Source organism: Argentina silus, assembly GCF_951799395.1.
Source record: "Argentina silus genome assembly, chromosome: 7".
In the NCBI taxonomy this organism is placed as follows: Eukaryota; Metazoa; Chordata; class Actinopteri; order Argentiniformes; family Argentinidae; genus Argentina; species Argentina silus.
Genome location: NC_139661.1, coordinates 18,004,842 through 18,028,603, shown reverse-complemented (window position 1 = coordinate 18,028,603; position 23,762 = coordinate 18,004,842). Strand labels below are relative to the sequence as shown.

The 23,762-nt window shown below is 44.5% G+C and overlaps 1 protein-coding gene across 1 annotated transcript in view; it reads right to left on the bottom strand.

Annotated features, from left to right (window-relative positions):
- LOC310806516 (collagen alpha-1(XXVII) chain B-like) overlaps positions 1-23,762 on the bottom strand; it is a 56,271-nt gene that overhangs the window by 6,597 nt on the left and 25,912 nt on the right. The window contains exons 10-46 of the mRNA XM_083672643.1: positions 23,263-23,307; positions 21,820-21,873; positions 21,124-21,168; positions 18,868-18,921; positions 16,223-16,267; positions 15,752-15,805; positions 15,527-15,571; positions 14,535-14,588; positions 14,362-14,415; positions 14,097-14,150; positions 13,934-13,987; positions 13,596-13,649; positions 13,359-13,403; positions 11,722-11,775; positions 11,475-11,519; positions 11,148-11,201; positions 10,936-10,989; positions 10,647-10,700; positions 9,598-9,651; positions 7,485-7,538; positions 6,996-7,040; positions 6,785-6,829; positions 6,544-6,597; positions 5,485-5,538; positions 5,210-5,263; positions 4,562-4,615; positions 4,404-4,457; positions 3,393-3,500; positions 3,014-3,067; positions 2,656-2,763; positions 2,476-2,529; positions 2,181-2,234; positions 924-980; positions 753-806; positions 462-515; positions 293-346; positions 29-82 (exon numbers count right to left, since the gene is read on the bottom strand). Of these exons, the coding sequence (XP_083528769.1) occupies positions 29-82; positions 293-346; positions 462-515; positions 753-806; positions 924-980; positions 2,181-2,234; positions 2,476-2,529; positions 2,656-2,763; positions 3,014-3,067; positions 3,393-3,500; positions 4,404-4,457; positions 4,562-4,615; positions 5,210-5,263; positions 5,485-5,538; positions 6,544-6,597; positions 6,785-6,829; positions 6,996-7,040; positions 7,485-7,538; positions 9,598-9,651; positions 10,647-10,700; positions 10,936-10,989; positions 11,148-11,201; positions 11,475-11,519; positions 11,722-11,775; positions 13,359-13,403; positions 13,596-13,649; positions 13,934-13,987; positions 14,097-14,150; positions 14,362-14,415; positions 14,535-14,588; positions 15,527-15,571; positions 15,752-15,805; positions 16,223-16,267; positions 18,868-18,921; positions 21,124-21,168; positions 21,820-21,873; positions 23,263-23,307 (2,037 nt within the window). The remainder of the gene's footprint in view (positions 1-28; positions 83-292; positions 347-461; positions 516-752; positions 807-923; positions 981-2,180; positions 2,235-2,475; positions 2,530-2,655; positions 2,764-3,013; positions 3,068-3,392; positions 3,501-4,403; positions 4,458-4,561; positions 4,616-5,209; positions 5,264-5,484; positions 5,539-6,543; positions 6,598-6,784; positions 6,830-6,995; positions 7,041-7,484; positions 7,539-9,597; positions 9,652-10,646; positions 10,701-10,935; positions 10,990-11,147; positions 11,202-11,474; positions 11,520-11,721; positions 11,776-13,358; positions 13,404-13,595; positions 13,650-13,933; positions 13,988-14,096; positions 14,151-14,361; positions 14,416-14,534; positions 14,589-15,526; positions 15,572-15,751; positions 15,806-16,222; positions 16,268-18,867; positions 18,922-21,123; positions 21,169-21,819; positions 21,874-23,262; positions 23,308-23,762) is intronic.

The window sequence follows — 23,762 nt, the reverse complement described above, 5'->3', positions numbered from 1 at the left end:
AATGACAAAGACAAGGCGTTCTACTCACCGGTGGTCCTTTGGTCCCAGCTTCTCCGCATAGCCCTCGTTTTCCTTTCTGACCCTGGTTTAGAGAGTCAACAGCCCAGAGTTCACACATGATGTCATCGTAACAGAACACCGGGTTATCATCATCATCATCATCATCATACCTTCATATGGATCACAGTGGTATCAAAGCCATATTGGTGCTGTATATGTATATCATATTGGTTCAGAGAAGTGTAATGAAGAAATGACACAGGACACTATTGTCGTGATCATTTGTCCTTACTTGATCACCTTTGGATCCTTTTGGTCCTTGTTGTCCCCTTGGTCCAGGATGTCCCTAAAATATGAACAGATGATAATCCTTGTATTTTAAAAACGGGTGGACATGTTGGTAAAACATTTTTTCTTGTATGTCAACAAGAGTCAACTCCTAAACACAGCTGTTTACTTACAGGAAGTCCAGTGGCCCCGGCTTTGCCTCTCGCTCCGTCTACACCTGGCTGGCCCTGATAAACAATCCCTTTGTTAACATGCATGACATCATTCCGTGCATGACATCATTCCGTGCATGACATCATTCCGTATTCACAAAACAGTATTGTAGTCTGCATTGCTGTTTGTATCCCTAACTTGACTACCATATTGATTATTGTCACTGCTAAGCATACTGTAGTTCCTGCCCTTGATAAAAGATCATGGGATATGACAAATATCTCAATTATGACAAACAACGTTCCACTCACAATGTAGCCTGGGTCACCTGGTTCTCCTCTGTCTCCCCTGTCTCCAGCAGGACCCTGGTGTCACATGACAATCACACAACACAATGAAGCAGATCACACCGAATCATACCAATACCACACCAACACCACACAGCGCAGGATGAGATGGGAGAGCACATGTGAGGAACTCACTCTGTCACCTTGAGGACCAGCAGGGCCTTCAACCTTGCTGTCTTCCCCTTGTTCACCCTGCAGGAGATAGATAAGACAGGAGACACAGTTTGTGTGAATTGAAATGAATGGTTTTGGCCTTTCCAAAACAATGGAATAATACAAATCAGTTGTGGGTTTTGTGGATGGCAATCCATCTCAATAAAGACGACCAAAGTTGTATTAAATGTTTTAGTGACTTCACAGGAGCCAATAATGATGATGTGGGATTCTTGTGTTTCATTCGGCATGTGTGGCACATGTGCTGAGAGAGGCTGAGGAGGAAACAGCGGAGCTGGCATGAAATACCAACAGATTTATAGTAATAGTGGTGTGGAGTAGTGGATAGGATATTGATCTCGTTATAGAGTCAGCAAAGTTGTCATGAAGTTTATCAGTAAACAGGAACTATTGCCTGTCCGTCCTGTTTACCAATGGAACAGTTGATCAAATAATGACAGCAAGAATGTCAAAGCTGTCAAGTCTGTGGCAAATTATCGATGCTCGACATCCTTTCCAAAATTAAACAGAATGAAACAGGAAATGTTTTCAATCATAGAACATTAGAAACAAACATTCGCTGAGATGTACTCTGGTGCATGCCAGTTATCAAATATATTGGATTATTTCGTAGAATAATTATAATAGAGCATCAACACAGGCAGTTTGACTATTTGTCTTCACAGGAAAGATGGTAAATAATGTCGGTTCCTTTAACAACACCTCTTACACCAACGGCACAGTGCAATAATAATGACATTCCACTGAACCACTTTACTTTTTTACTCTACTATTTATACTGCAATTGTGTCATGTCTACTGTCTTGTGTCCCCAACAATCGTCACTGTCCAACCGTCTCACTTATCTTGCACTACGTCACTTATTGTCTTGTCCTACCTCATTGCACTCCTGCGTATTTGTATTATTTGTATTTGTATGCTGCATTGTCAAGGAACCGAGCCCAAGAATTTTACTCCCTGCACTCGTATATGAGACGTAACAAATGAACTTGAAACTGAAACTGTAGTACAGTCAGACAAACAAACAGACAGACAGATAGACAGACATACATATAGACAGACAGACAGACAGACATACATACATACAGACAGACAGACAGACAGACAAACAGACATACATACAGACAGATAGACAGAATCACAGACACAAAACCTCAACGGACCGCTAGCCCTGACAAACCAAGCTATTAGGCACAGGAGGATTGTGGGAAGTGGTACCTTTTCACCTTTTGGTCCAGGAGGTCCCAGTGGGCCCTGAGGTCCTTGATGACCCTACAGTACAACAGAGGAGGACCCTTCATCACACAGTAGCACAAGGAGGACAATACCTTTCATAGCCAATCAATGTTGTATATATTCAGATGACTCATTAATAAGGCAGCATTCTACGTCTGACTTGTGCCAGTGTACTCAGTGATAATAATGTCTTGTAACTCTCTTGAATGAAACCAAACACAGCAGTGATGAGTCAAGTAGTGTACAGCGTATTCTCTACTGTAGGTGTAGCTCTTACATCATATCCTGTTATTCCTGGGTCTCCTTGCTGGCCCATCTTTCCTGGGGCGCCCTGGGAACACATCACATGATCAGCCTATTTATTGTACCAATCGGCCTATGATAAGCCTATGACCCACAACACAAGGCAACCTACACATCACAGTCAAACCTTCTACATTATTCAATAGAGCCTTACCACTGGTCCAATGGTTCCTCTTGCTCCCTTCGGCCCAACGAAGCCCGCCTCTCCCTGCTCACCGATTGGCCCAGTCTCTCCCAGGTGACCCATATGACCCTTGCTGCCCTGGAGAGGTGTCATCATGTGGCAGGCATGCAACAAGTGAGAGAGGTCGCCTTTGAGTCACTGAGCAGTTGTGTGGACAGTTTCACTGTGTAAACTCATATACTGTAGGAAAGTCCATTTGCTAAGCACTTCCAGTGTAGTGACTGGGGAGATGTTTGTTAACAATCACAGGCGGCCATTTAACCTTATTCACCTGTGGAGACAGTTAGGGTGAAACAACAACCAATGAACATGTCTGACAGATACACACCTTCTCTCCTGGCTTTCCTCTTTCGCCAAATTTGCCAGATTTACCCTCTTGACCCTGGAGGAAAATATTGGCAGCATGTCAACAAACAAATAAGCTTTTTTGTAAAGAAAAGATTAGCATAACCTCCACTATCAGGAAGATCAGATCATCAACCAATGTGAGGGCAACAGCCTTCTATATCATGTAAGGGATAATCAATGATGAGGTGTGTGGTTATAGGAAAATAATCAACGCTGTGGAGGTGTAAAACAGCCACAGTGATGTCCAGCCTTCGGGGAGGTGAACGTCACTCAGCCGCGTTGATTATTTTCATTTTAGCACACTAACCCTAACCCTTACATGAATGCCAGGTAGTTACAGGTTGGATGTGGACACTCACCCTCACGCCTAGTAGGCCAGGAGGTCCAGGGGTACCGTCCTTTCCTTTCAGTCCCATCTCCCCCCTCTCTCCTTTTCCCCCCTCCAGCCCCATGTCCCCCTTCTCACCCTGAAGAGACAACCACAGGATAGATGTACCCAGACCCAGCTTGTCAAATGAAATAAACTCAATAAAATAAGGCATATAGATACAAAGCATAAATACCCAAAGCAAATCTATTATTCTGACAAACAGAATATGTACTGAACCAGGGGAGGCTGGTGGAGGCAAATATCGGAGGACGGGCTCATTGTAATGCTTGGAATTAAATGAGGAATGGTATTAAACAAGTTTGATACCATTCCTCATTCTATTCCACGTCCTCCGATTTCTACCTCCACCAGCCTCCCCTGCATTGAACAGAATGTAGACCTGAATACACCGGTTTACTCCTGCTACAGTACAGTTAGAATCCTAAAACTGTGTTCTAGTTTGTTCTTGTACAACATGTCTCCCTGTGCCAAAGCTGTTTGCAGATCTGCAACCCATCCGTCTGACAGCGTAGCTGGCTCAATGGACCAGGAAGACTCCTCCTTGTGCTTCTCTGTATTTAGAACTGTACTTCTGTCTCTACGTCTGCCAGATCGGAGAGCTCAGAATAGCCCAGCTGTCTATTTTCACTCAGCGTCAACAAAATGCAGGTCCAACTGTACCACGGCCAGAATCAACAATGCCATACTTCTCTCCAAACTCCAGCAAAACAATACATCTGTGTCTTATTCATCCGTACTGTATGGATCCATAGGGAGCGTTAAAACAGAGCTTACGATGGTGACAATTGCTCTCTGCAATCTATTGTGAATAGCTGTTTGAAATGGTCAAAGTTATCGACAAGTAGTCTGTGCTCGAGTTTTGTGCCCAAATCATGGCGTTCATATCAGTAACAGATTTTAACACACATTTGAGTATAGTTCATACAGTATGTCTGAAATCACATGCATAGTGAATATTGCTGGAATGTTTCTCTCTCACCTTGGCGCCATCAGGTCCACTTTGTCCCGCCTCACCATCGATCCCAAGCTCACCCTGAAGAGAAGAAGGTTTTAGTGAAAGTTATACAGTAAAGTCACCAAAACAATCGCCAATCAATTATCACCAACAGGTGTAGAAGTGAACTCTGGGATACCTACCCTCTGGCCAATTAAGCCCTGCTCCCCGATGTTTCCAGAGAGTCCGAGGGCGCCCTGTCACACAGGACAGTAGCAGACCAGAAACAAGGATGCTTACCATTTCAACACATTCTGCAGCCTATAGCTGTACATATAGGCCTACACCAGGGGAGGCTGGTGGAGGTAGAAATCGGAGCACAGGCTCATTGTAATGCATGGAATGGAATGAGGAATGGTAACAAACAGGTGTGTTTATGTACAATGTAATCAAGGGTCTCAATTGAATCAAGGATCTCTCAACATATCACTTTTAATGACAGACTCACATATATCATGTGTAGGCCAAGGGATACTGGTCTACACATGGTAAACACTCACCGAGCACTTTATTTGGAACACATGTACACCTCTTGGCACACTTTGGGCCTGTTAATACTAATCAATCATTGCTTGAATGCCACAGCCTATTTGAGTATTGTTGCTCACCATGTGCATCCCTTCATGGCCAAAATTTACCCATCGTCTAATTAAAAACATTCCCCACATCATTACACCACCTCTACCATGACAAGGTGTACAGGTGTTCCTAATAAAGTGTCCAGTGAGCATATATGTGATATCAGTTCTCATTGAGTGAGATAAAAATACGATATTGATGTCATATCTTACATTCTCTCCTTTTTCACCCGGCGATCCCAATTCCCCAACTTTTCCAGGTGGGCCCTGTCAGAGAACAGTAACCATTAACAACAATACTGAAAACAACTGAGGCTGTTTATCTTCTCATTCACACCAGAGTTACACAGAAGGGTTTGTGTCTGGATCTGGCTTGTAGACTGTACCAGTGGAAGACTGTACCAATGGAACCAGCACCACAGGGAATGTAGCTATTACAATGAGACACAAAACCAGTCACCGTGTTCAAGATGTGGGGTGGAACTCACCTTCAGTCCCATCTCTCCCAAACGACCCAGTGTTCCTGATGTCCCTGACGGTCCCTGTGATGAGAAGGCAGAGAATGAATACACGTTAAGTTATATCTTATATGATAGTAATAACACTGGTAATAACCATGTAATAATACAGTTCAAGTACAATGTGTATACATTAATGTTACTATGATGTAAGGTATATGCTATGGAATGGAATGGTCTATGGTTATGTAATTATGTTGCGGAATCATACAGATAGCACACTGTATGGTAGCAATGATTTCATTTCTATCTTATCTTCAAAGAATGGACCAAAAACCAAAGAAACATGCATTTGACAAAGACAGGGGAAGAAGTGAAAGGTCTGAGATTGGATCCCTCTGCTGGAGACTTTAGAACAGAGAGCCAAGGCTTCTGTAAGTGGTGGATACAGCCCAGCTTAAGAGAGACACACTGAGACAGGCTGGAATAGAGCTGCCTCTGCAGAAAGGCTAGAGTAAATCATCCCTCTCTCTCTCTCTCTCTCTCTCTCTCTCTCTCTCTCTCTCTCTCTCTCTCTCTCTCTCTCGCAGATGGGTTTCCAGGCAGCACCATATGAGGTGCCAGGATGAAGAGTAGGGAATGTGCACACATAAGTCTCAAAAGAAATGTGTGGACATGTTGGGATCATTCCACCAATCCAAGTGACTTAGGCACTGCTCTGCAGCACATGCCTATACAGATATGCAGGCAAATTGCCACCATCCAATTCCTTGACAGGACATTCTGCCGGTTTCAAATACCACAAAACCAGTCTAGGCAGGTGGAGTACCCAGAACTAACCGGACAGAGAAAGTCGGGGAAGGGTGTTTGTGTGAGGAGGATCCTCGGTAAAAAACAGTTAAGGGAAACCAGATGAAATCAAAGACATCCTCCTGCCTTGAAGGTGAATTATCATACAAACCTGATGTTTCATTAAGTGTTTGGCTTCACAGGAATTTAAATACAGGAAATAACACTCAGATCCCGAGCCCCGAGACACTGGCGCCAAGGATTTTGGAGATGAAACATTTAGACATAAAAAAATCTTACCAGCTCTCCTTCTATTCCTTTAGCCCCTGGAGGTCCTGAGGATCCTTGTCGACCCTATAACAATAATAGCCAATGAATTAAGACCACTTTCAATTCATATATACCACTGCTAACGAAAATGTCCTAACCTAAGCTGTACCTAGGAGCCCCTCTTATCCCATCATGAATCACTGCCCCTAGCCCGTGTCCAACCTAAAATCATGACTAACTTAAGGAGCACTGTGTTAGCCCAATCACTTACTGGAAATCCTTTAGGCCCAGCTTCCCCTGGTTCACCAATCTTCCCCTGGAGCCAATTAACACGAGACGGAGAACATGAGCACATTAATGACGACGTGTTGTACATGTTGAACACTGTATACATTAGAGGCAACTATGGCTCTAGGTTATTAACCAAAAGGCGACCAAAACACATTCTTAAAATTGCTCGACAAACTTAATATAGCTCATACCATCTCCCCAGGGAAGCCCAGTTTTCCTGGTGGACCATCGTGACCCTGCAAAAAGCACATTTGGACGTATCAATTACAGCCCCACACAGAACCAAAGACCTCCAGTCGTTCAGATTTCCCCTTGTGAAAGAATGCCAGCAACAGTTTCCAGTCGCTTTAATTAAATGTTGTTTTTTAAGATCCAGAGTTGGCGAAGAAACTGTCACCATACGATTCCTTAGATGTTGAAAATAATGAGAAATAATTAAAGGCTTGTAAACAAAGTAATTTTTATAGTATTTTTTGATGAACACATGAAAGTACCCACTCAAAACTTTAGCCATAACAAATGCCGCATTGTGCAGTACTCGTGTTCTCCATTGGATATGTTTCAGTGTTCAGTGGGGGAGATGAAGTCATAACATTCCGACACTGAAGTAGGGCAATAGAGCAGAGCTACGACTACCAGTTTGACCTCTGAACTTTGAACTCCATTCTCCCCATCCTCACCTTCACTCCAACTGATCCTTTCTCTCCAGCAGGACCATCAGGACCCCTCGGACCCTACAGGGGAGAGAAGGAGAGAGAGAGAGAGAGAGAGAGAGAGGGAGAGAGAGAGAGAGGGAGTACAATGAATATAAAGTGTTCGCATCTTGCCCTTCAGCAAGAGAGACTTTGAAAGGCAATGAGCTACAACATAAATATTTATGAAATAACCATTTGAGAATTTCCTCAAAAACATATCACATTTGTTAAGCCATTTCCCATGGCCATGGTGGGTACCATGTTTCCCAAGAGTAACCATGGGGGAAGTAACTGTGTGTGGACAGTGAGGCTAACTCTAGAGGTGTTGAAGCCTATTGTACGGTAAATACTGAAGAACAATGAAGTCTCTGTCCCGATCGTCTTCACATGATTACATCGGACCAATGTGTTCATCTCAACATTGGAGACACACACTGTGACTGTGTCACACAGAACAACCATGACCTTTGAAATATCAAGGTCCTGTTGCTGACTCATCCATGCCCTTTCAACATGGCCAAACCAATCAGACTGAAATTCCTAGGATGGCCGTGAGGACCCTCAGAATGTATTTCAAACAAACTGCAATCATCAAAAATGAATGGTAACCACGGCGATGCATGGCCACATGGGATATAGATGCCATTGAGTGAGACTGAAGGATCTGTAGAACAGGGGAATAGGCCGGGCCTATGGAACCATAACAGTGAATAGTTTCCAAAGCTTGTGAGGTGATGGCAGCACTTAGAACCCTGAAATCAGGGAGTTCCAATGGTCGAAGTAAGATCCACCGCACGCCGATTGGAAACTGATTGGAAAGAGGTAGATCGTGACGACAGACGTCAACCCTCTCTCTGCTGAGTTCATGGGAAATGAAACAGACAATGTTTCTTTTGGAACAGATATGGCGGGGACGCTGACGTCCCCTACGTTCCTTCACCACACTACTCCATTCTCTGTTTTGGCAGGGGGAGCCAGGTTCGGTTCTGCATCGCATCCATTTAACCAGACCATGAGCTTCTCCTGGACTGTCTCAGCCTTGCATTCCTATAATCTCTCTAAATGTGATGGCTCTTGGTCTTATATGGGGAACTGAATGCATGGTTGAGAGGCCAAAGACTCAAGGTGGCTATGGCTTGGAAATCACACTCATAGAGAGACACATCAGTTGATTATTTCAGAGACTTTGGGACCGAAATGAAGATAATTTGAGCCATGAAGGGTTTGAATCAATGGTAGAATTGTATACACTCCCTGTTCCTGAGACCTCATTCAAACCACACTCACCAAGGCTGTCCAAGTTTGTCCAAGTTTTAACAATTTGCCTGAAAGCACAGTCAACAAAAGAGGTTTGTAAAACGATCCAATCTGTTTTCAATAAATGTCTTTAGTGTATTGCTACAGTATCAGCTGAACTGGGCAGATCTTTGTTGGTGGTGCTTTACTGATCTAGGGAGATATCACTGTTTCATTGTTTCTGTTTGGAGGGATCTCTGACCCGGCAGCAGCTGGTGATCATTTAACAGTCATTAGCAATACAAAGAAGCTTGAGATGGGCTTTGGGTCATCTTCCCAGTAGAAGAAGTTGAGGAATGAGTATTTTCCACAACTTAATATGGGGGGGGGGTTTAATTGCTTTGATCTGTGTGATTTAATTGTACAGGCCTCTATACGATTTTCTGCTATTATAAGTCATTAAATATTTAATCTATGATTGCTTACAGCCATTGAAAGTCTGATGCAAAATTAATCCATAATTTGCCTCAATTACACCACATATATTAGACAGATCAATCATGCAGTTGGAGAGTCTTACTATGCAATCAAGGGTTATTTTGTGAATTTAACTTTATTGTTCTTTCGTTGGTTGCCTCATGCAAGCGTAAATATATTGTCTTTGGTCTGCACAGACTTCCGTCTACAATAACAGCAAATCCATCTTGTGCGAAAGGATTCAAATTGGATATGTAGGAATAATAATTCTTACGAGGCCGAATCCTAACTCCAGGCGCATACCTCAGGCTTTCACCTAGCTCAAATTAGGATTTGGCCCATAGTGCATGAAAAGATAAATGGTGGATAACACGCTGTTCCTTACCCTCCTCCCTTTGGGTCCTCTGATGCCACCGAGTCCACGCGAGCCAGGAGGGCCCTGTAGGAGGAAGAGCAGAAAACACACCCTTAGACAGACGACTGCATTGCGACTATACTACGACTGCACTACTACTGAGCTACTGTAGACGTCCAGGATGTTAGAGGATATCACCAGTGGAATATTACCATGGATACCATTCCTCATTCCGTTCCATGCATTACAATGAGCCTGTCGTCTAACCCTCTGATTTCTACCTTCACCAGCCTCCCCTGGATATCAATCCTTCCATGATCCAGGACCAGAACTCTCCAGCCCTTCAGACGCCTGTGGTGCATTCATTCTATTCCAGAACATTCTTTATCTTAACCTCACCCTTTGAACCTTGATTTAATCTGATTTAATCTTATGAAATTTAAAATAAATCTGTTTTTCAAGGGAGACCTGCCCAAAAGAACATGTATTAATCTTCCTGCAGAGCTTGATAGTTCTTCTAGAGCTTCATAGCTAAATTAGCCCTGAGTCTGACTACCATTTCTTGAAACAACTTGTCTGATGTACCCAGTGTAGTACCCAGTACCCAGTGTGCAGGATACTACTAGCCAGAGGTGATGAAGTTTACAGCTGAGAGGACAGTAGTCTGTCATGACGCATCAACATCAACACAACTTAGTGCCCTGAGCCATGTCTCCTGCCACCTCCTCCTGGGTGAACCACACAGTCTCACTAAATCAGACTCCGACATAACAGTAAACTGTTTGGAAAGTAGCTGTGTGTGCCTTTTTGCAAATCTCTCTTGGCAATGTTCTCTAGTGGGACTGAAACAAGGCAACAAACACTTAGCTAAGCCAGACAGACAGACCGGGTAAGAATACTGTCTGGCCAGGAGAGACACTTAAACAAACAGCCATACAAACCCAGTGCTAAATTGTCGTGCCAAAGAGGACACATGTTTTGACTGAAGGTCTTACAAGGCCTCAGGCATGGTATTGTTTGGCACTTCAAAATGCCACCAAGTCTCAGAATTAAGTATTAGCAGTACATGCTGTACTTACTGAGATCCCTGGAGGTCCAGAGGGCCCGCAAAGTCCAGGTGTTCCCGGGTGACCCTGACAAACAGAACAATAACTCATGAAGACATTCATCATGGATAAAAAAAATCAAGTTTTTCAACAACTCTAATTGATAATCGAAAAAAGATAGAGAGTAAATTGAGGACTGTCAATAGCCATCCTACTGTAGACCTATCTCATCCTCTCCAAGCCCCACATCACACACCCTACTGTACCCATTTAAAGTTGAATGCCCCTGGGAAGAGAGACGGGGTCCAGACTTACTCCTTACCATCGCCCCCTTTTCCCCTGGCGGTCCAGGTGAGCCCATGTCCCCCCGGTCCCCCTGTGAAAACAAACGCCACTATGAGGACCCTATTGTACTGTATATCACACAGGACATCAACAGAGACAACTGAATGGGAAGAGGTATTGAACAAGGACCTCTTGAAATAACACCACTAATTAATAATAAGGTAATGTTTGATATGATGGGGGTCTAACCTTTTCTCCTGCGAGGCCAGTCTCTCCAACAGGCCCGATGAAGCCAACAAGCCCCTGAAGAACACAGGAAAACCCACAGTCAAAGTCCTGAACTTACTTACACTGTGCTCTTTGGAGCAGGCAGGCCAAAGAAAAACACACACACACACACAAATGCACACGCACACAAATGCACACAAACACAAATGCACACTAACACAAATGCACACTAACACAAATGCACACACACGCACACACACACACACGCACACACACACACACGCACACACACACACACACACACACACACGCAATTAAATACAAACAGAGAGAGAGAAAAGCCTTTACCCTCTCGCCAAGCTTTCCGACCTCTCCAGTTATTCCGGTCTCGCCCTGCAGCACAAGACCCAATTAGCATTTCATAAACATATGCAGACTTCTTTTTTTCAGTGCTGATCAGTCAAAATGTGCTTAGAGGCCAGCTACCATGGTAAGAGACAATTAACTTCTAATTTAAAACACACACAGTTCAGTACATTGTGGTGGAGAAAGAGAGCAAGGCTTCGGCGGGTGGTGCATGCAAGGTGTATCTGACCTTCAGTCCTTCTGGACCGGTTTTCCCAGGGAATCCCTGCCTCCCAGGTCTGCCCTGAACAGAAAGCATAAATGACCCATAGGACTGGACCCCGACACTGCCTTACAATATAAGCCTCAAAACACACCATATAACCGCCACCTTCCTTGAAGGTGCAATCTGTAAGTTATCAGTCCTTTGTGTCCCTTTTGCCTCTTCTAGAACAGAATGTGTTCAATGTTAGCCAATCAGAGTGCCGTGCCCTTGTTACGACCCTGTTATGTTGTGCCAGGACAACACTGCAGATTGCACCTTTAAGGAGAACACAGAAAGGGCTAGGAGCATTCTGAATACATATGAAAGGATTTCTATGACTGGAACAATGACTGAAAAATGCAATGACATTCCAAAGTCTTATCAGGAAAAGTATTCGTCACAGCATAAAGACTCATTAGCTGCAGTGTCTGATCCTGTTGTCAAAGCCGACATGCCTCAAAAATCAGTCTCACTTGTTGGCTTATTGCATAAAGTAAATGTTTTTCCTGGCGATGGACAGTAATGTTACTTACTATTCTTCATCAAAGCAACATAAATCATTTACAAATCAAACAACTGTTTGTTGATGCATTGTTACAACATCACTGAATCATGTGTTCATTTTCAATAATCAGTTGTGGTCTCTGTGTTTGGACTCAACCATTCCTAATGTGAGTGGGGGGGGGGGGGGGGGGGGGGTAGCCGTCTGTGTGGTTGGAGTAGTTTGCTGCTATTGTTTAATCTGGGGTGGCTATGCTTTATCCAGTCTGTGATGGAAGCTAATGGGATGACTCTGTGGATGGATACAGTATAATGGAATCTTGGATTAGTACTGACACAATCATAGGTCTGGCTTTCAGAGCTGCTTTACAGTAAGAGAGATGAGGAGTCTGTCCCCACATCCAGATGTTGACGATTACTCAGAATCTGACTATGGTGGAGGGGTTTGGCTTAACAAGCTCACAAAATGTTAGTCAAGAAAGACCAGAAAGATGGCATTCCATAATGCATTTTCATAGATTTATTCTCCACTATTTAAACAAAAGCGTGACATTTATTGTATTTTTTTTTTTTTACAATACTCAGAAGTAACATCTTAAAAAGGAATGCAGAAAACATAGATCTGGATCTGTATCTTAATCCAAAGAAACCATTCTATCAAAGTGACTATATCTGACTATGCTAGGAAATGGCTGGCTGTATTTTCGTTGGTTTAAAACCATAAAGCAACGTTTTATCATCCATCTCAACCGACACGGTTGTTTTTCAATAGATGAGCACTATGTGACAGAGCCCATCAATTATCTGACCAAACCGGAGCCACACCAGCACAATGGGAGCAATGGGAGTCATCTATCAAAATAGCATTTTGAACAATGGACTGACAGCCCTGCCAAGTGCTTACGGTATATCTCTAACCCGATCATAGTGATTGTGCTGAATCTAAACCTTCCTGTGGTCAAAGGCACACTGCCCCCATTGGTGTGTCAACAGTATGAAATAGCCTTCTGTGTGGTGGACGTTGGGTTTTCATGTGCTGACCAAAGCAGTGTTGCCTGTATTTGCTGTGTTTTTTATTGGTTGTTGTGCTCCTGAGTTTGAGCTATCCAATCAGCACTCACCTCCGGTCCTGTGGCTCCGGGAAGTCCAAGTGGTCCCCCGTCGCCCTGGAACCAAAGAGGGTCACAGTGGGTCAGGAGACGAAGGGTTAAACTGTCCTGTCCTACGTGGCCTTGTTAAGTCAAGTACAATCACTTGTATACGAAAAGATAAACAAGGTCTCCACATGATGGATTTGGTAATGTACATCTCAGGACCTTCTCAGGAACATTCTAATGTACATTTCAGGACATTCTCACCTCTAGTCCAGCAGTTCCTCTCGGGCCAGGTAAACCTCTGTTCCCCGGCTTCCCCTGAGGATAATAACATAGTATGTCACACTCTGATACTAAACAGACTGTATAGCAGGGGTGGCTGGTGGAGGTAGAAATCGGAGGACGGGCTCATTGTAATGCATGGAATGGAATAAGAAACGGTATCAAACCATGTGTATGGAACGGAATGAGGAATGGTATCAAACATGTTTTTCCATTTCATGCATTACAATGAGCCCGTCCTCCGACTCCTACCTTCACCAGCCTCCCCTGCTGTATAGGATGACACTAGGTATACAGTAGAATAGTTCCAGTATACTGACCTTTGGCCCCTCTGGGCCATTGTGACCTGGTGAACCGATATCTCCAGGGAAACCCTGAGAACAACCAGAGAACAGATGGTCATTACTAAGATACCTCAGAATACCTCCAATATATAACTGAGTTATGACATTGGTGTGATCTCTTCCCTGAACAGATCCTTACCTCTAGGCCGGGAGGGCCAGGGAAACCACCAGGACCTTGGTCACCAGGCTTGCCCTAGGAGAAAGAGAGAAAATGGGCACTGATGGTCTGATGTCTGTCATGTGAGTTCAGAAGTCCTGTGTGGCAGAAGTTCACCGGGAAAGGGAACCTATTGGGAACTGTTCATCCCACTGACGGAACAGAGAGTAAATGTAGTATTTCTGTCCATCGTCACAGGTGCACAGACACAGGATTTCATCTCTAAGGGCTGATGGTCATAACGCACCTGTGGTCCAGGTTTCCCTTGCAGCCCTGGCAACCCAGGTGAACCCTGGATACCCTGTAAACACAGACAAAATAAGGACACACAAGAGTTCAATATAGACAAACAAACACACACACGACACATATTGGAACACATCTATTACGCATTTGTTAGGTTGTAGTTAAGTGAAATACCGTGTCGCCTTGGAAACCATTCTCTCCTGGCTCTCCCGGAAGACCAATTTCACCCTGACAGCAGAGACAAGCAAGGAGAGGTTAAAGTTATAGTTAAAATACAATTACTTGAGGACAATACATTTATATAGTATAAAACATACTCAACAACAAAGGAATTGGCTAAAACAAACGTTGGTAGAACTTTCCTAAGGTCAAAACCGTAGTAGTCATGGTCATGATGCCAGTCTGTGTTTTGGATGTTTCACATGGCAACAACACAGGGGTTTTCTAAGGCAGAACCAGGTAGGCTCAGACTACTGTTTTCTATCACGGCCCTGTCTGTACCCTGGACTCTGGGCATGTGACACTGCCCGTCTGTACTCCGAGCTAGTATTGCAGCCAGGTGTGAGCATCATCAGACAGTACAGTTATGTTATGTTATGCCAGCATAACTGTATGCCAGCTCTAGGGTTCAGCTGGCCAGCCGTACTGTAGACTTTACAGGAAACACGGCTCGGTCCCGTCACGTCTCTGTCTGATCTGTAGGTCACTTACTTTCATCTGGCTGTGTTGTTAGCTGCATACCGTACGCAGCTACAGTACATGTACAGTATGTGTGTATTGCACTAAACTTATTTTAGAAGGGTGATACATCAAGCAAAATGTAAGCCAAGACAAGGTCCTCCGTGGCTCAGTTGGTAGAACATGGCGCTAACAACGCTTAGGCTGTGGGTTTGATTCCCGCTGGGTCCATATATACTGAAATGTATGCACTCACTGCAATGTAAGTTGCTTTGGATAAAAGCAGCAGCTAAATAGCATACATAAGTCCAAGCTTCAAACATGCAGTGATTGACCATAAACTACAGTTGGTAGAGTGTAGGACATCATCTGGTGGGCATGGAGTGGTGTTTAAGGGGTTCCTGGATAATATGACATGCACCATTTTCAATATCAGATCAGATGTTTATAATACATACAGTAGGCTAATAAGGGAGTATTCAGATCACCTTATCACCTTTCAGTCCTGGTTCTCCTGGGTTTCCTGCTACCCCCTGAAAAATAGCCAATCACAGATGAGCAAACCAAAACAAATCAAACTTTATTTACACAGCAGATTTCGCACTTTGTAATGCAATGCACTGGCGCATATCCTATTACACCCAAATCAATTATAACAAATCTAAACAAACAAACAAAACAACAACAAAATCAATTGCACTTAGTTTAATTACCTTTAGTCCGCATGGTCCTGGTAAACCCATCATGCCAACAGGGCCCATGTCTCCCTGCCACCAACAAAACACACAACACACACACACACACACACACACACACACACACACATAACTGTAAAGGGGGAATACACAAAACTAGGCACACAAACACGCACGCACGCACGCACGCACACACACACACACACGCACGCACACACTGTAGAGGGAAATACAGAACTCAATACGACCAGTGGCTCTCCCACAATAACACCATCCACATTCCCAGAATAGAGTACAGATCAATGTAGCTGAAATAGGGCCTATATATGGCAATGTTTGGGACCGATATTGTGCTGTGCTTATCACTAACAGGGCTGAAGAGCACAAACAGGCATCCCAAAAACAACCCCAACCCTAACCCTAACCCAGAGAGAGTTACGAAGGTTAGAAGAGAGAGAGAGGAAGCTCCAGATAGCTTTAAATACTCACAATGAGGCCAAGAACTCCGTTAGGACCAGGGGCTCCCAGCTCGCCCTAAAAGAGGGAGCAGATTGCTAAGGTTATAGGGCTCCATTCTAAACAAACACAGGCAGAAGAGAGGCTTCGTGTTCCTACGGCTGGAGGGAAAAGTGGGAGAGAGAGAGCCTAATGTGTGTGTGTGTGTGTGTGTGTGTGTGTGTGTGCGTGCGTGCATGCATGTTTTTGTACATGTGTGCACATACATGCATGTGTGTCTGTGCCTGTGTGTGTGTGTGTGTGTGTGTGTGTGTGTGTGTGTGTGTGTGTTTGTGTCATCCCCCGATGCACAATCTGCAGCTCCCATCTCCCCGGCCAACCTAATGAAAGAGGGCCTGGCGCGACACACAGAGAGGGGCTTGTTGTCGGGGGTAACTACCCCACTGCTATGAACCATGCCCACATCCTCTCCAAGCAGCAGCCCCGATGAAAAGAGAGAGAGAACTTTTTTTTCTAAAAGGGGAGATAGATGTTACAGAGCCCAGTGTGGCCTTCCTGTCCCCTCCCCAGCTTCAGCATGAATGAAGGAGAAGGATTCAGCCAACTAAAACTTTCCTTCTCCCTGCTGGAATGACAGGAAATGGTGTTGGAGAGGTCTGCAGAGGTCAGGAAATCATGATATCACACTAGACCTGTCAGTCAAACAGCTGGGAGGGTCAATCAGTCCTGTCCTGAGAAAGCAGAGGTAGCTATTGGACCACAGATGCTCTCATGTAAAAATAGGACACTGGACTGACAGCTTGGGAAGTGTTCTTAAAAATTGCTTTATTTTACAGAATTCTCCTCTTGATACATTGAAGAGCAGGTTCCCCTCTGTTGCTTTGAGGCTGGGGGATATCAGTCATTTGACCAGTGGACAGAGTGCCCCCTACTGGCTCTCAAACAGCATATCCATCCAGCACTGCTGTGGTTTGTGGTAATGGTTCACACCAGGAGAGACTGTTAGAGGTAGAAATCGGAGGACGATTGATCTGTCGATTGAATCATTCAAGGAAGTTATTCTACTGCACTGTAGGTGTCTCTTTGCTCAAATTGAATGAGCAGCGCTACATTAGAGCAACTTCCAGAGTGGACATTCAATTCATCTTGTGACTCAATTTTCCAGTTGTTAAAGGAGAGAGTACTTACTGCCACATACAATATAAAAATACATAAAACACTGTGTGAATGCTATTTTTGTTGTGTGCAATATCTCTGACATGTACTGTAAGGCCACACATGCATTACCACAACACATGAGACGCCAGTGCTGTGGTCCACACTAACTAACTCTCAGGCTGAAATCATTAAGGGCTCAGGACGAGGATATCCTCCAGAGTTAGGACTTCCAGGAACATTTGAGATCCCTAATTCCTGACAGTGGAAAAATCAAGGCTACCAGCTCATTTCAATTCATCAAGCATGACTTCTGTATCTGTTCAGTGTGTGTTTGTGTGTGCGTGTGTGTGTGTATGTGTGTGTGTGTGTGTGTGTGTGTGTGTGTGTGTGTGTGTGTGTGTGTGTGTGTGTGTGTGTGTGTCTGTTCAGTGTGTGTGTGTGTGTGTGTGTCTGTTCAGTGTGTGTGCGTGTGTGTGTGTGTGTCTGTTCAGTGTGTGTGTGTGTGTGTGTGTGTCTGTTCAGTGTGTGTGTGTCTGTTCAGTGTGCTTGTGTGTGTGTGTCTGTTCAGTGTGTGTGTGTGTGTGTGTGTGTGTGTGTGTGTGTGTCTGTTCAGTGTGTGTGTGTGTGTGTGTGTGTGTGTGTGTGTGTGTGTGTGTGTGTGTGTGTGTCTGTTCAGTGTGTGTGTGTGTGTGTGTGTGTGTGTGTGTGTGTGTGTGTGTGTGTGTGTGTGTGTGTGTGTGCGCTGATGTTGTAGCTTATGACGTGTCACACTGCACACATACAGTATTTACCGGTTGCAGAGAACATGTTACCATGTGTATGATGCCTAGTGAAAGAGAACATGTTACCATGTGTATGATGCCTAGTGAAAGAGAACATGTTACCATGTGTATGATGCCTAGTGAAAGAGAACATGTTACCATGTGTATGATGCCTAGTGAAAGAGAACATGTTACCATGTGTATGATGCCTAGTGAAAGAGGACATGTTACCATGTGTATGATGCCTAGTGAAAGAGGACATGTTACCATGTGTATGATGCCTAGTGAAAGAGAACATGTTACCATGTGTATGATGCCTAGTGAAAGAGAACATGTTACCATGTGTATGATGCCTAGTGAAAGAGAACATGTTACCATGTGTATGATGCCTAGTGAAAGAGAACATGTTACCATGTGTATGATGCCTAGTGAAAGAGAACATGTTACCATGTGTATGATGCCTAGTGAAAGAGAACATATTACCATGTGTATGATGCCTAGTGAAAGAGGACATGTTACCATGTGTATGATGCCTAGTGAAAGAGGACATGTTACCATGTGTATGATGCCTAGTGAAAGAGAACATGTTACCATGTGTATGATGCCTAGTGAAAGAGGACATGTTACCATGTGTATGATGCCTAGTGAAAGAGGACATGTTACCATGTGTATGATGCCTAGTGAAAGAGGACATGTTACCATGTGTATGATGCCTAGTGAAAGAGGACGAGGAAATACAGGTGTGACTAAGTGACTTACCGGGTTCCCGTCTGGCCCGGGTGGTCCCCGCTCCCCAAAGCCCCCTGGAAACCCCTGGGGACACAAACAGAGAACAGCCCTGTTATCTCTCTGTGCAGAGGTCACATAATCCTGTAGTAACAAGGGCAGAGACACTAGAACAACACACGGCATCCTGTAGCGCAGAAAAACACACCCAACCACAACATCCTCCAAAAAACAATCAGTCAATCTTGACTTTATTCTTACCGCACATTTCATGCACAATTAATGCATTACAATGCGTTTGTTGTTTCTGTACATATTGTGTTCACATGTTCAAAAGACTGCGTTTTCATTGTATGTATTGCTCTGGACTTCTGTATACACAAGAAAGTAGGCTATGGCAAACGCAGCGTCAGCAAACAGCCTTGATCATCTCAATGTAGAGGTTTGCAGAATAGCATACATAAGCATGCTGCAAACACGTCCGCGGTCTTCATTCCTGACTGGCAGGAAATTCCATGGTTGACTGTTTGGGAGCGCGTTGCACTGGCAGCAGCTCTAACCAGTCCTGGGGACAGACTTCCTGCCTGCCTGCCTGCCTGCCTGCCTGCCTGCCTGTCTGTCTGTCTGCCTGCTTCCCTCCCTCCCTCCCTGCCTTGCTCCCTCCTTGCCTGCCTGTGTACCTGCCTGCCTGTCTACCTGCCTGCCTCATTCCCAGCCTCCCTCCCTGCATGTCTGCCTGCATGTCTGCTTAGCTCCCTCCCTGCCTGGCCTGGAGATCTGCTGACAGTGCATTTTTCTCCGCCCTGCGTTCACTAGTCCATTATGAAGGAGAACAAGAGTGTTGGCGCTCGGCAAGGCCGCACGCTCAACGTGTGCTTGTCCCTGTGCCAAGGTCAACACCGATCTGTGCTCCCGCGCATGGCTTCAGAGAGCTCTCCGCCGCAGAAGACAAGCACTGCAGTTACACAATGTATGATGAATGACACTCACAGTAGAGGTCTCTCCCCACAGAGTCAGATGGAAAGTGGCGTATCAGATGAAACTTTGGAGATCTGAGGCAGTTCTATGTCATGTGATATCACTCACATGGACTGTTTTGTGGCAGAATGTTGAGTTTAGCATTAGGCAAATCTAGGAAAAGTAAAAAAGGAGTAATTGCCTCAATGTGACGCCATAGAGAATGTGGAAAATTGCTCTTCTCTCCAAGAACGACAATGGTTGTATTGGTTTGAACAAAAACACATGGGTCCTCAACTCTGGAACGATCTGACCTGAATAAAATTTCACTGGTAGTAGCACTAGGAGGTGTAGGCGTCTGGGGTAATCTGCTGACACATTAAATTCACTGTGTAATGTGTGAGAGCCATTGTGAGTACTGTCCAGTAGTAGTGGGGTTTAGCATAAGCTCAGAGGCACACACTTCAGGACCCAATGACTATAACACAATGAGACGCAAAGGGAAGGGCTTGTATGGCATCATAAACAAACATATAATGTTGTGCCATCAAATGAAACAGCTCTCTCTGCTATGCTGTGCTTGTTTCATTCACTAACCATTGGCAGTCAGAGACAATCACTTAATGGTCCAGCTTTAAAACTGTTCTTGGGAAAATGTCTCTATTACGTAAGTCGTTATGGCCATCAGTATTTTCCATGTAAGCCCAACTCGTCTGTTGGTGGGAGAATTGAAACCCACATCCAGGCGCCAACGACTCGAGACTTCCCTGGTCTGTGGTCAGCTGCTCTGGGTGCCAAAACCTCAACTGGTTCACCGCATTAAGCGTTGCTCCAATACAATGACAGTCCCTTGATGTACGCAATACAAAAACAGGGCTCGGCAGCGAATGTCCCATAGAATGAATGTCATTTAGATTTAGATAATAGAATTGTTGCAATCAAATCACTTAATGGAATTAGGAGTTAATTAGGTAGCATTCATGGGTTATTTGGCAAGAGTACCCACTGGTGCCCGAGTTATAGTCGGCTCCTCCTATTCACAGATGATGTATACTGTATAGTCGAGGGGAGACTGACTTAAAAAGACCACAGGGTGGCTATCTGAAGGGCTAAAACAACATCAATCTCTGATTTATGGCTGAGACAAAGCTAGAGAGTCCCCTTAAAGGCTGGACTCTTCCACTGAATAACACCATGTCATACAGTTCCTCTTTGTCATGCCTAACAACTAACAGGCTGTATGAAGAGGCCTCACTAAAGACCTCCAGGTTCATGGTATTGCATTAATAACAATAAAGGATGTCTAAAAAGTATGTTGAGAGAAAACTTTACCGGCCTACCCATCTTGCCCTTCTTCCCATGAACTCCAGGAATTCCCTGAAGACAGGAAACAGAGGAGGAGACAAGAATAGAAAAGAGAAAAGAGAGAAAGAAAAAGAGGAGGGGGGGGGGGCATAAAAGAGAGGGAATGGTGATTCCATATATTTGGACAAAAAAATATGTTAGCATATCCAGTGCAAAAGTGTTAAAAGACACACTGTAAACAACATACTGATCCCATGCTTTAACGAGTGATGGGAAAATGAGTCTTGGTCTGGCTAATCCAAAGCAGCCTGTTACTTCAGCTCCGATATATTACCGTCGCTCCTGACTATTATCCCAAGCAGTGGGGGTGGCTGGAATTCCACCAGCTCTTGATCCTGGGCAAATATTATGAGAAGGGCCTACTGCTACTCTGGGCCTATCTGAGCTGTTTGGTGGAGCGTGCCTAGCTACTGCTAGTATTTCATCCAGTGTAAGCTCCTCTATTTCACAATCATTTAGACTCACAGAGAGTGAGATCTGATAATAATGACATTGATTTTTTAAAGTGTGCCACCCATAGGACAGGGAAACGCTTTGAGGCTTTTGAGCCTTGGTATTACACCAAAGGAGTAGTTCAAATGAATAGAAATCCTCTGATTCTAGGACATTGATATTGATATTGATATACATGGTTTCATATTCAGATATGGATACTCTACTTACCCTCTCTCCATCAGCTCCAGGAAGGCCAAAAAGTCCCGGGATTCCTATGAAACCCTGCAGGGGGGAGAAAGGGGGAGAAAGAGAGGGGAGAGAGGGGGAGGAGAGGGGAGAATGATGGGGAAGAGGAAGGATTGGAATGAAGGAGATGAAGAAGATACATTAGAAATCAGTTCTTCTACAAGTTTTGATGGTATCAGCTCAGCAGTGATGCTTTGATCTGTTCCGTTGGATCAACGTGTGCTGGGCGTCGGGGGTGGGACCTCCGTGAAGAACTAAGCCTTGAAGCAAGTGTATATGCCCATGGACTGCATGGTGCTGGCTTCCACGATGTAGTCCAAGGGCACATACCCTCACGTCAGGGATCTCGGATGAGTCCTGGGGAAGCTGCTCATGGAGGAGGGGGAGGAGAGGAGGGGAGGGGAGGGGAGGGGAGGGGATTGGAGAGACAGAGGGACAGAGGGACAGCAGGACATGAAGACGAGGGGGGTTACATGAAAAAACACAAAAAAAACAAACAGCTCAAGAGTGGATGGGAGCCATGCTACAATAGAAATCCCCAAATTCCTCCAGGAGCAATCCAAGACTCTAATCCAAGGATCGCCCAGGCTATACTGCAAAATACTTATCTTCAGATGTAAGCCAGGCCAGCAGAGGGATGCAGGGCGGCATGGCAGCAGCAGGCAACATGTATAATACTTCACATTTCTACACCATCACCACAAAGACCTCTGTCATTACAATCATGCCATCACCACAAAGACTTCTGTCATTACAATCATGCCATCACCGCAAAAACCTGTCATTAACATCATCACAGGGAGTTAACAGGGCCAGACAGGCAGTGTTTACAACATGGGTCTCCTTATGTGCCCGCTGTGGTCTGGTTATAAGTCATTTCACATGCATTGCATATTTCACTTCACACAACAAGACCTCTGGGGTGCTTTACAGTGTGGTAGAGTGTGTACAAACACACGCTTTGACCCAACCGCCTTCCTCTTAATGTGTTTACATTACAACAGATACTGGTACGTATGTATTACACGTTCTTACATATATGTTACAGGCGTGTGCTGGGCAGGCACTCTGGCTCGTTGTATGTACAGAGAGCATGATAGACACAGCTAGATACAGTTGGAATGTGTGGTAGGCCTACATCAGTGGAGGTCGAAATCGGAGAACAGGCTCATTGTAATGCATGGAACGGAATTAGGAATAGTATCAAACACCATTCCTTATTCCATTCCATGCGTTGCAATGAGCCCGTCCTCCGATTTTTACCTCCACCAGCCTCCACTGGCGTACATAAAGTACAGTACAGAAATCAAACAAGTAAAACATTGCATATTCAGAGCATTCAGAGGATCAAGCAGAGCATCTTTTACATTACTCTCAAGTCATTTCTTCTAAAGTGAGTAGTTCCTTAACTTCTAGGTGACTTACCAGGGTGCCTTTAGGCCCCATATTCCCAACAGGCCCAGGCAAACCCTATGGAACAAGGAACATGGTTACACATCAGTTAGTGATCTAACTCTTCATATACTTCAATATTTGGTTAAAAACACAGGCGGAGTGTATTTAGTTTGAACCTAAATTGTTCTTATTCATCATCAGACCACTCATCACTTCTACAGTATGATGAATATCCCTGTTGGCTGTGTGTTGACAAAATCTTTTCAACGATTCCAATTAACTACCAGATGGGTATTGTGTTGGTATTGTAGAATTTGCATGAGAAAGAGATACAGATAAGTGGAACGACAATCTTGTTAGGGAGTCAAACAGCATTGAAAATCTCCCTATGCAAGTCAAGATGAGGCGACCTAATTGAATATAGGCTCATAAATTAACATCAGCGAATAGAGTACACTGTGTGGAGAAGGCCAAGTGGTCCAGTAATTCATGGCCTGCAGATGGTAGGGGGCTGCTAAAGCCTAATCAGG